The sequence below is a fragment of the Meleagris gallopavo genome, chromosome 20 (genome assembly GCF_000146605.3).
Source record: "Meleagris gallopavo isolate NT-WF06-2002-E0010 breed Aviagen turkey brand Nicholas breeding stock chromosome 20, Turkey_5.1, whole genome shotgun sequence".
NCBI lineage: Eukaryota > Metazoa > Chordata > Aves > Galliformes > Phasianidae > Meleagris > Meleagris gallopavo.
The window spans coordinates 582,589-594,958 of record NC_015030.2 but is presented as its reverse complement, the minus strand read 5'-3'; the positions used below and the strand labels follow the sequence as shown (position 1 = coordinate 594,958).

At 43.0% G+C, this 12,370-nt stretch overlaps 1 protein-coding gene and 1 long non-coding RNA gene across 5 annotated transcripts in view; one reads left to right on the top strand and one right to left on the bottom strand.

Annotated features, from left to right (window-relative positions):
- LOC100543639 overlaps window positions 1-3,264 on the bottom strand; it is a 10,061-nt gene extending 6,797 nt beyond the window's left edge. The window contains exons 1-3 of one of the 4 annotated variants that reach the window (XR_002120714.2): window positions 2,982-3,264; window positions 1,776-2,169; window positions 292-454 (exon numbers count right to left, since the gene is read on the bottom strand). This is a non-coding gene — a long non-coding RNA (uncharacterized LOC100543639). Of the gene's footprint in view, window positions 1-291; window positions 455-1,074; window positions 1,169-1,775; window positions 2,940-2,981 lie in introns of those variants that run through there. The other 3 variants (XR_795584.3, XR_795583.3, XR_118468.4) reach the window with 3 other exon arrangements.
- Window positions 3,265-9,492: 6,228 nt separating this feature from the next.
- LOC104913742 (myosin-1B-like) overlaps window positions 9,493-12,370 on the top strand; it is a 51,588-nt gene continuing 48,710 nt past the window's right edge. Inside the window, exons 1-4 of the mRNA XM_019621593.2 lie at window positions 9,493-9,537; window positions 10,804-11,046; window positions 11,134-11,277; window positions 11,375-11,531. Coding sequence (XP_019477138.1) covers window positions 10,840-11,046; window positions 11,134-11,277; window positions 11,375-11,531 — 508 coding nt within the window. The 5' untranslated portion in view covers window positions 9,493-9,537; window positions 10,804-10,839. The remainder of the gene's footprint in view (window positions 9,538-10,803; window positions 11,047-11,133; window positions 11,278-11,374; window positions 11,532-12,370) is intronic.

The window sequence follows — 12,370 nt, the reverse complement described above, 5'->3', positions numbered from 1 at the left end:
CAGGGTTGCCAACCAGCAGACCAGGCTGCCCAGAGCCACATCCAGCTTCCCTTTGTGATTCTTCAGCACGGAGGCTTGCTAAAATCAGACTGAGCTGGATACTCAGAATCTTGTAATTCTTGTGTTGCCCCACGTGTACCTTCCTGCTATTCTTTCATGACACCTTCATTTGCCTCTGCTCCTTCCTTCACTTACTGCCTGACCCAGCTTATCCATGTGTGTCCCTAAGGGCTGCTGAGGCACCCATCCTCTGCAGGGGAGGTGTTCTCTGGGAGGGATCCCCAGCTGTACCTCATAAAATGCAATGCTCTCATCCAATTTGGAGCTTTAGGACTATGCATGGTCAGCCTGTCACAGTGCAGAAGGCAGCCACCCTCCAGAAGGAACTTGGTTCTAATCCTTGGTTATGCAAGTTCTGTTGCCTCTAGCGAAGCCTGCAGTCATGTCAAGATTCCTGAGAAAAAAAGACCACAATGTGCTTGTAAAGGCAGTCCAAGCCACACAAATAGGACGATGCCCTTCCATAAACATAAACCAGATTCTGCATGAATGCCTCTTTTATCTACCCCAACAGCTCTTGGCTTTTTTTTCCTTCAAAGCCCTCTTTCCTCATCAGATCACATCCAGGCTGGATGGAGCTTTGAGCAACCTGGTTTGGAGGGAGGTGTCCCTGCCTGTAGCAGAGAGCTGGAACTAGATAATCTGAAAGGTCCCTTCCAGCCCAAACCATTCCATGATCTCCAGGTGCACATTTTTTGCTTCTTTCCACATTCTCATCTCTTACACTGCCACCTTCCACTCATCATTCTCTCTCATTCCCTTTCCCCTCCTTCCTATGACCTCAACCTGTCCCTGGTGGGATTTCCTTCACACGGCACTCACAGAGCTGCATGCCAGACCTTCCCATGCCCATGCTCAGAACCAATGGTCTGTCAGAGGAGCAGCACATCCACACACGCATTCCTGGTCAGGGCTACTGATCACTGGGGGAGGATCAGCTGTCCACAGGTACAGGAGACACCAACCCTGTTCTTCAGACTCAAGGGCATTGACCCACAAGAGGAGGTTTCCTACCTGAGCAGAAGTCAAGCAGCTCTGAGCTCTCTCCAGCCTTCCAGAGCTCAATAACAAGGGGTGTAAGGGGATCCTTGGTAAAGGAGATGTCTGCTCTATCTATCCTGCGAGCATTACAGACTCTGTGTGGCGTAGACACATGGACAAGTTACTGAAAGCTGAGAAGGTTAAAGGTTTCTTAGGCTTCACACAGAGATAGCAGGAAAGTGCTTATGCTTCTGTCTCCCATTACTGGCAGTGACACAGATTATACTGTTTTCAGTACAGTTTCCCATCTGTGGCTTGTTTTTGCTTTAGTCACATGACGTCTTTCACCAGCTTGAGAGGGTTTTGTACTTTAGAAGTCTTCACCACTGGGATGGTGAGAAATATCTCAGGAGTGACAGATTACGCAATCCTTTGATCTCACTCTGCACAGACATTTTGAAGAATTTTCCTAATGACTAACTAGTGCCTCTCAAGTTGTGATTTTTGATCAGTGTCCCTTGTTACACTCCTACTACTAATTGGAAAAGTTTAGAACATTGTATTTTTAACTGCCCGTCATGGAACTTAGTCCTTTTCTCCTAACATTAAAAACCCTGGAAGTCTCTTTATAGGACTAGTTTTCGAGACCCTTGACCATCTTCATCATCTTAATTCATATCCTTTTTTTTTATCCCACATCGGACAAACCATTCCAGATGACAACTCAATCATACCAAACAAAAGGAGTTATAGCTTCTGACAGTCAACTGAACATGCTCAGAGCATCATCCAGTATCTTTGCCTTGTTCGCAGTGAGAGCACTCATTATCCTTCTGGGCAGCCATCATAACTCATCCTTTTTAGCAGGGCTCCTGCTGAACCGGTCAGTTCCCAGCTCATACTGGCACCTCGGGCTATTTTTCTCCCAGGTGTGAGCTTTCCACTTGTCCACGCTGATCTTCATTAGATTTGTGTTGATCCAGTCTTCATGTCTCTTAATGTATCTGGAATGAAGCTCTGTCATTTGTCATCTGCCTATAATTTAGTGTCATTCACAAATTTGACAAAGTTGAGTTTTGTGTCATTGTTTGAGTTGACTCCTTGAATTCCTTTCAACCAAATTCCATTCTACAAGGAAAAAGAGAATCCACAGGAAGCCCTTGTTTTTGAAAAGTTGATGGGAAAGAAGAAACAAGTGAGACAGACTCAATAAGGTTAAAGTTAGTAAGGCTAAAAAAACCTTTGAACAGTTGAAGCTTGTACCAACGCACTGCTTATAAGTGGAAACAGGCAGTACATTTGCCATAGTGGAATTTGTTAGCACAAGTATTTAATATGCATTTTGACTTAGAAAAAATATGGAGAATTTCTTTGTCCAGATGAACACAGGACAGTGATGGCTGTCTACAGCCCCTAAGATGTCAGACGTTTGTAACCATGTTTTCCCTCCCTTCTTCTGGCACAGCACTCTGTTCTAGTCAGAGGAGCAGAGGGCTGGAGAGTAGTTCTCAGGGGAAAAGGCTGAGGATCACCAGTAAAAGATTCCTTTCCATGCTGCAAAACCTCCTGTCATACAAGTACGCTGGCGCGTTTCCAGCTCATGACCTCAACCACACTGAACACACATGTGAGGGAGTTTCCCACTAACCAACATACAGCAGCCTGTAGGTTCTTCCACTTTTTCACTTTGTTCTCATTCTGCCACCCTGCTAAAAATCATCCTCTCATTCTTTGTCACTCACAACTTAGGAGAAGAAAACCCACATCTGAAAAGGTAGTAGACAGTGAGGCAGCTGCCTGATCTCCATCTCAGGAGGGATCTATTTTCAGCATGACTGAACCCCTCTCCACCATGGAGAATATCAGCATTGCCTCGCAGTGCTGCTGCCCAGGACAGTCTGTGTCCAGAGATGGCCTTCTGTCTGCCTCTGCTCCTTTACCTGCTGTGCTTTGCTTCTAGTCCCAGAAGAGTCCAGACCTGCAGAAATGAAAGCAGAATTGACAGAAAATTAATGGCAGAAAGCTTTGTGTTTTTGTAAAATAATATGAAGAGATATATGCGGTACAACTACTGCTGATTATATTTGATATAGCACTTAGGTGTATTTTCTACATCATATAATGTAATCGTACCTTCAATTACAGTTGGGTGGGATGTTATTTAAACTGATTTGCAAACAGCCGCGACTGTTGAGTCACTTTTGCCATATGAACTGAAGGATTTCAGCTTTCAGATTTGTCCAGGCCTTTCTCATTTAAACTGAAGAGTTGTGACTATTAACAGGCAGCATTAGCAGATCTACTACAATCTACTACAAATGGTGGGAAATAAGTGAAAGTATGTTCAAAAACCAAAAACAGAAAGTAACCTTTTAAGGGTCACATGAACAGAGAGATGTGTTTATTTCTCGCAATAATAAAATTTGAATTCAGATGTGCCGTGGTAGCCCTGGAAGGTAAGGTGAGGTCTGGGAAGATGTCCTGCTGTGCAGGGAAAGCTGTGCAGCTGCATTGCTGTGACCATGGAGTTTGACTGCAGTGTTGAAGTTCCCCCTTCTTTCTAATAATGCTTGATTAATTCATGGAATAATTTTGAGAATGGCTAGGGCACTAAATGGATCTTCTCTACACTAGCAGGGACAGGCAAGGCACCGATCTCTTCTCTGTAAACAGTGATGGGACCTAAGAGAATGCATAGAGCTGTGCCAGGGGAGGGTCAGGTTGGATACTGACAAAAGGCTCTTCACCAGAGGGTGATCGGGCACTAGAACAGGCTCCCAGGGCAGTAGTCATGGCACCAAGCCTGCTGAAGCACACAAAGTGTTTGGACAACACTCAGAAATGTGGTTTGAATTTGGAGTGAATCTGTGTGGAGCCTGGAGTTGGACTCGATCATCCTCATGGGTCCCTTCCAACTTGGGATATTATATAATTCTATGATTCCTTTTGCATCATCGTGCTTGTGCCTCCTTGTTGTGGCTCTTCTAGAGTGGTTTCTTTCTTCTAGAGGGGTTTCTAGAACAGCTTTGATATTTTGTTTGAATGGTGCTGCATTGTTTCATGATGAATACTGTCAGGTCCCTGCACCCCTGCTAATCTAAGCTATCAGGATTTTTTTGTATTACAGTCAGCTGACAAAGGAGTAAGCAGACACACTTGGTGTCATCTATAAAGCCTGCTTCATGGCGAAGCAGACTTTAATGTAAGTGTGTTTTATCTGAACTGTGTTTGCAAAGTGTTCTCAGCTGCATCTCCATATATAAGATCTTGGAGAATTTTGCTACATTTCAGTAAACTTTCAGACCCATGATTGATTAATACCAATCTCCTTTCAGGTATGGTTCACTCTGAGATACTACATAAATCTCACATACCCATAATCACCTTATGCTAACTATTGGGTTTATACTGGTATCAAGCTATTAATAATGAGCTATTAATGTGGACATAGCTCAATGCTTGTGATAGACAAGGAAATCCAAATTATACATCCGCAGTAAGAATAGTTTCTCCTTCACTGAAGTCAACATACATAGTTACACTGTGGTTTTGTATATGCCTGCATAAATATTCTGCTAAACAAGGACTTCCTCCAGCACCTAATGCAGGGTTAGTGGGGACGGTATGCCCTGAAGTTTTTCTGTGCCCCTAATTATCAGGCATTGTTCTCAGTCTTCCTTGCAGGATGAGACTGCTAGCAGTTTTCTAAGTTCTCCTTTGAGAGAACTTTGTACCTTCCCCCAGGTAAGCTCCAATAACTATTTTTATTCTATATATGCATGACATTCAGCTCCTTCTCTTGATGTGTGCTTGTGGTTGACTGGGCTCTGGACTCCTGAGGCAGATTTCCATTCCCCTCAACCAGAGATGGAGTCATTAACCCTATGAAGATTAGAAGTTTTCAGATCTCTTCATGAAAGAAGAGATGCCCCCTGTGTCAATTTACTGTGGGTGGGACCACTCAAACCTTTCAAGCTCCTAGGTTAATCTTCTATAATTCCTCAGCACGCCAGGTTTCTTTCTCTCCTAAAGAGACAATCAGACACTACATGCCTGGTCTGGCACAACCCATGGTCTGCAGTCTTGGAGCAATAAGAATAGATTGGTAGAAAGCCTTTTCCTTGTTGACTCTGGGTAGAGGGAAGCTGCTTCTTCACATTTCAGTTGAATAGTTCTACAGCTACCATTTTATTTGAGTGTGTCAAGAAACATGGTGATTTTTTCTGGTGATAGGAAAGCTGCCAGATTTCTAATTTTGGGTTAATAATAATGATGCTAGAGGTCTTACTAGTCTCTCTTCTGAATGGGGTCGTGAGCTCCTACCCCACAACCTTTAGGTTGCGTATTTCCACATGGCTATTATGGCCCTATATGCAGAACAGTTTCAGTCCCAGTGAACTAGAACCACTATTTAAATGAGATCCTATTGGCTGGTAGTCCTACCGTCTGGACTGTCCTCCAAGGATCAATCAGAGACTAGATCCAATGAACTGCATAGCACAATATTTGAGATGATAAAGGCTGAATTCCTGAAGGAGATGGCAGACTGTTTGGTCTCGATACCAATCTATGTATTCTTTCCTCCTTGGCCATTATATTGACTCTACAGAAATCTCATGCTGTTTCTATATAGGGCCTGTTTATTAGGGGAATATCAAGGTGCCTGAGGACTTCAATTGCTTTGTTTTAATGTCAGAGGAGGCCTTTAGATACACCTGAAAGTCCACACATAACCTGGTTAACTCAATTAGCAATATTGATGAACGTGTGAGAGAGAGATTAGAGACTCCGTCCTGTGCCACAATTACACGATGAGCAGGACTTGCCAAGGACTCACAGAAGAAGCAGTAATGCAGGACAATTGTTTTCCTACTTCACATTTCTTCCTCGCACCAATAAAGTGATTAAATTTGTACTTCACTCATTCCCTCCTGGATGTTTTCTCCTTGATAAGGGAAAGTGTTTGACTTGGCTTCTCTCAATAAATCAAGCTCTTCTTTTCATTGGCTGTGTTTTCCCTTAACTAAGAGAATGTCAAAATAATCCTGTCATTCCATTTGCATAGAACCAAGTCCTGCAGATGATTAGGACTCTCTAAGAAATAGTAAAATACTGAAAGCTGCAGCAAACTTCACATAAAGATCAACAAGTTGGCAGTAAGGCTGAAGAGTTATAGGGAGTCCATCTTTGTTAACTCATTTGTAGTAATCAGACAGAATGCAAACCACAATATTACCTTCACCAAAGAGCGACCTCATTCCTGTTATCTTCAGATCAGAAAAGATGTGACTACATCCTTTTGTGTGAGGTAAAACTGTGTAGTAGCTTCCTTAGAAGACCCATATTTACATGAATAAAAATTCAATGAGATACTGCTTGAAGATATTTTAGTATAAATGTGCAAACAGACAGTCATTCAAATATGAGTCTCTTTGTCTTTGAGAATGGATGTCTACAGGAATGTTCATTTCCCTCTTCACATTTAGTTCTACCTCGGAGTCTCAGAGGAGTCCTGAAGTCTTCCCAATTCTGCAGTTAGTAAGACCCACTTAACATAAAGAATTTTCTATACTGTGTCTGTATGTGCACCAATGAGTACTACTTCATCAAAATCTGGGACTGAAGACTGGGTCCAATAGTGCTGAGGAAGGGAAAAGTCCCCCAACTGGGGAGGAACAACTACCCAGGAACCAAAAGATGTTGGAGGCCCAACCAGCCAGAAAATGGAAAGCACCTTTTAAATAAAAGACCTGAGGTTCCTGGTGGACACCAGGTTGAATATGAATACCATTACCATTCACATTCTTTCTATAAAGAAAGTGAATGATTACTTGGTCTCTATTAGAAGATGTGTCATAGCAGGTCAGGGGAGGTAATCCTTCCCCTCTGCTCAGCACTTTTCAGGCCACACCTGGAATACTGCATCCATTTCTGGGCTCTCCACTACAAGAGATTACATTGATGTATTTGGGTTCCAACAAAGTGTCTTGAAGATGACAAAAGGACTAGAGCATCTCTGATATGAGGAAAGGCTAAGAGAATTAGACTGTTCATCCTGGAGATGAAAAGATTCAGAAAAGATCAGCTGAGAGAGGAAATGGGCACACAGAAAATGTGGGAGGCTGCAACTGAACTTCAGGAAAAACTTTTTGACTCTGAGGCTGAATCAGCAATGGAACAGGTTTCCCAAAGAGAAATCTCCATCATTGTGGATGTTTAACAGCCATCTAGCCTCTCCTCCATTTCCTTGCCCCACTCACAACATTTTTCCGAGATTTAGACCTCTCTGAAAAGGCTTTAGGTTTCTAAAACTGGCTTATAGGGACCCAAATGTTCAGTCCCCAAAGCACTGCTGGGTGATTGCCAATACTCAAGAGACATACATTTGCTAACCACTTCATTTTCAGACTAGGTCTGTCTTTGGCTGACTGCATGCCTCGAGCTGCCTGGTGATGGGCTTCTCTCCTGCCTATTATACAGCTGGGTCCACTGCTTGGGAAATTCAACAGAAAAAAAAAAAAAAGAGCGAATAAGAAGAGCTCTACTGAGAAGACTGGCTTTGTCACTGGCAACTGGAAATTCAAGACTTTCAGTTCCCAAAGTCAGGCATCTAGTCTAGGACAGTCAGCTGCTGAGGGCAGGGCCCCACAGGAAAGCAGCTGCAGCTACTTATTGCTTTATCTGCAGCTGCCAAGGGATGCTGCCTGGACAGTGCAGATGCTGCAGCTTCCCAGGAAGTGGGAGACTGAAGCTCCTTCCTTTACCTGGGGGGAGGAAACCCCCAGCTCTCCTATCCTGGGAGTGGTCTCATCCATCTCTGCTCCTCCCAAGCTTTGCTCTTTGTTCATGGTCTTTTGAGCCCTGTGCTTGGAGCTGCCAAGGTCCTCTTGTCCCCTCCTTGGCCCGACCTATAACGACTGGGATGCAGGGCTCTATGTGGCACTCATCATCCTGATTTGGATGGGTTCGAGCTCTAGACTGAGGCCCGGACACCCAGAATTTGGGTGCTGCACTGGCCCTCTTTAGAAAAGCTCTTCTTACACAGTACCTGATTATTTTATCTTGGATCACAGTATCAGTTTTCTGTCCTTGTGCCTGTATTATTTACAGATGTCTTTCAATAACCAAAATGCCAGTGACCAGGAGAAGGATGTGTTTAGATCTGACAGGATTTAGAGCAGCTCCAGTGACAGTGCCCTTTTCCTAAAACAAGAAGAGTTGCTCTCCATGACTTTCAGCATGTGTCCCTGGATCAAGTACCAGGATTGTCTACAACATCTAATGCTCAGGCAAGACTGTATTGGTAATTATTCTTTCTTTATGAATGTGTGCGAAGTGTTTGTGATGGGCATTCTGGATTGAGGTTATACCAGAATGCAGATCTCAGCTGCACTGACCTACATATCAGAAATCACAGAGCATCTTATGAACTATCTTAACATTATCTCATTCACAGGCTTACAAAAGTATTTCTTGAAGAATCTTCCACTTCTTTGCAATTTTAAGTACGATTGACACATCTGTGCATGAATGTATGCATGCAGTTCTTTCTATATCAGAGGTGACCTCACATCTCTTCTCAAGACACTAGTTCATTTGGACCCCAGCTTCCTACTTGTGTGACCAACTCTTTGTTTCAGCCAGTCACCTCACCATGTCCATGGTGCTCTGGCACTAGCGCTATGAGCTTGAAGGTTGCACATTACTCATCTACTTCAAGGTTTTTGCTAACATAACTACCAAATGTTTTTAGCAGTACTTATTTTCTTTTTAGTGGCTTGTTTAATGTATTGTATGTTTAAGGTATTTCTCATAAATTTTACACCATGACATAGAAAAGATAAATGTTGTCATCCCCATTGTACAGCTGGGGAGCTGCAGCACACACATACCAAGCGATCCACTCTGGGTCATACAGTGAGTCGGTGGGAAAGCCAGCAATAGAATCCATAAGTCCCGCATCCAAGTTCTCTAAGTGCCTTGACTAGTCCAGATTCCCTCCTTAACACCCTTGTCAAATTATTTATAGGCGATGTATTCATATAGTCCGTAAGACATCAAAATTTTCTAATTATATCTAGTCATGTCAAATGACAATTATGCCCTTAGTTCAGTTTGCCAGACAATGCTTTGCCAAAGAAGGCCTGCCAAAAATTTTTTGACCGAAGAAAGAGTAGGCATCTGTAGCATCTGCAGATGAGATCGTATAAAATGTCCCTGCAGCAAGACTGCCCTGTCTCCACGGAAAGCTTCAAGGTAAGTGGATGGGGTCTGCAGCCATGCAGGAGTCTTTCTGTGTTACAGCATTTCTCTGCCTTCAGTGCTCATTTCCAGGAGGAAACTCAATTCCTCAGCTCGAGTTTTAAATCTGCTTTCAAGACACCTGCACGTTTTCACTCTGGAATTCTGTGCAGCAGCAAGTAGGAACTTGCCATTTCTGTTTTGCAGCACTGACCAGCTGCCAGGCTGTGAGCCACCCATCTGGTATCACAAGAGGTAAGAACCTGATTTATTCATGCTTTTGGGTGGGATTTCTGTATGGATGAGCAATCACCTTTTTTACCCTGTATGTGATTACAGTAGGCAGCTGGTGGGTGCTCATGGCTGGTGAGGTTTTCCAATGGTTGTGTTTCTATCTTCCTGCCTCTGATGGCAGACCAGAAAATTCCCATTGGAATACTCTTCATTTCTGCTTAACTGACCAAACAGGGAGTGAGGCATTCTGTCTTCACATCATTGCAGCAGTAGAACTGGACCAAGATGAACGAAGAAGGAAAAAGTGCAAAACTGTATATTCTTCCTCAAAATGTTATCAATTAATAAATCATCTGAGAATACAGACCTTCTTACCATCTTTGTACATCTTTGTAAAATGTTGAAGCTCTTTCAGATATCCATTTACTAAATCCAGACCAAAAGCAAAACAAAACCTTCTTAGCTGATGAACAGAGAGAATAAATTTCACTAACATAGCTAGAGAATTTTCAAGTGCAGCTGGAGAAATCTTGCTATCCACATGCTTAGCAAAGCATCTGAAGAAGCACTCTTATTTTATTGAAGTTTTGAGAAATCACCTGTTCCTGGATTTTTTCAGTATTTATTTGGGAGCTTCATGCAGCCATGGCAATTCCAATTTCAGTGCATGAATTTTGTTTCATACAAGTCAGAACTTTGAAGATGAGTCTATTTGGATATTGTACTCATGAATGACAAATGTATAAACAAACTGAATTACAGCAGAATATTAAAAGGTCACAGATCCTGCCCTTTTCTTTCTGCTGGCAACTTCAGTAGCAAAATTCATTAATTTCCACTGCCTTCCTGTTACAATTATAGTTAATAAGTAAATGCTCCATAGGTTCAATATTTTTCAAGATTGTAGGTCTTTTATACTATATGTTTTTAGAAATGTTTCTTTGTCTTTAAATAAAATGCTCCACCTTTATTTCAACTGCTAGTAATGATGTCTTAAAATAAAACTTGCTCAGGAACTTCACTCGTCTTACAGACATGATGTTCTTAAAGTGCCAAGCCTACAATTGTAAAAGGTGACCAAATATTGCTCTTCTAGAAGTCTGAACACCTAGACTGCATCAGTTATGAGCTCTTGTTTCCTAAGTCAACCTAAGTCAATCAAATCTTCCATTAGGACATTTTAGATGCTCCATATAGTACAGGCTGAAGAAAACTAAGTCATAGTCAGTCTCCCAGTCTTACAGAATATATCTAAATGATCTGTGCCACATTACTTCTCCCCATTAGAGTATTCTGCTGAGGTGCCTTCAGTGAAGAGCAGCCATGGCTTCTTCAGATGCTGAGATGGCTGTCTTTGGAGAGGCAGCTCCCTACCTCCGAAAGTCAGAGAAGGAAAGAATCGAGGCCCAGAACAAGCCTTTTGATGCCAAGTCATCTGTCTTTGTGGCGCATCCTAAGGAATCCTTTGTGAAAGGGACAATCCAAAGCAGGGAAACAGGGAAGGTCACTGTCAAGACTGAAGCTGGAGAGGTGAGATAAAAGCAAACTTCAGATCAGCATTTAATCTCCACTTCGAGCTTTTAGCTGACATAGACAGATCTTTCACTTCCTTTACAGACTCTGACTGTGAAGGAAGATCAGGTCTTCTCCATGAACCCTCCCAAGTACGATAAAATTGAGGACATGGCCATGATGACCCACCTCCATGAACCCGCTGTGCTGTACAACCTCAAAGAGCGTTACGCAGCCTGGATGATCTACGTAAGTACCAGCAGCTCTCTTCCTTGGGTAGCGTAGCTGGGGAGGACTGCTGTGCCCGGCTGAGTGGAAGCCAACGTGCCGTGTCCCTTCCTCACAGACCTACTCGGGCCTCTTCTGTGTCACTGTCAACCCCTACAAGTGGCTGCCGGTGTACAACCCGGAGGTGGTGTTGGCCTACCGAGGCAAAAAGCGCCAGGAGGCCCCTCCACACATCTTCTCCATCTCTGACAACGCCTATCAGTTCATGCTGACTGGTGAGTGACTCCATCTCTCTTGGAATGATTGCTCCACAGAATTCTTACAATGGAGAATTCTTATGAATATAAGACAGCAATGTGCCCTTTCCACAAGGAAGGAAGGCTAGGGGTAAAATGGACTCCATTAGGCAAAGCATTATCAGCAGATTGGAGGAAGCAATCTTTCCTCTTTACTCAGCACTGATGTGTCACACATGGAGGACTATGAGCAGTTTGGGGTTCCCTAGTATGAGAGAGATATGGAAGTGTTGGAATGAGTCCAGTGAAAAGCCACTAAGCTGATGAAGGGACTGGAGCATATCACCTACGTACAAAGGCTGAGAAAGTTGAGATTTTCAGCCTGAAGAAGAGAAGGCTTGGGGGAGATCTTTTCAGTGGATATAAAAACCTGAAGGGAGGATGCAAAGAGAACAGAACCAGGCTCTTATCAGTGGTGCCCAGGGAGAAGACAAGAGGCAAGGGGTACAAACTGAAACACATGTGGTACTCTCTCATCATTAAGAAACACTTCTTTACTATCCAAGTGATTGAGGACTGGAATAGATTTGCCAGACGGGAAGTTGTAGAGTATTGATCATTGGAAATATTCAAAAGCTGCCTGAACACCACGTTGGACAACCTGTTCTAGGGGGCCCTGCTTGGGCAAGGTGTTTGATAATAACCCTTCTTGCCTTATTCTGTGATTCTGTCAAATTCTATAGCAAAAGACAAATTTTTCAAAGTTGTCATTGTTCTGGTCCACACAGTTCTAAGTTTTTCTATCTTCACAGCATTCTTACTCCTATTCGAAATGAAAGGCAACATGGAAGGTGTTGTTTTGTTTGTGGTTTTTTTTT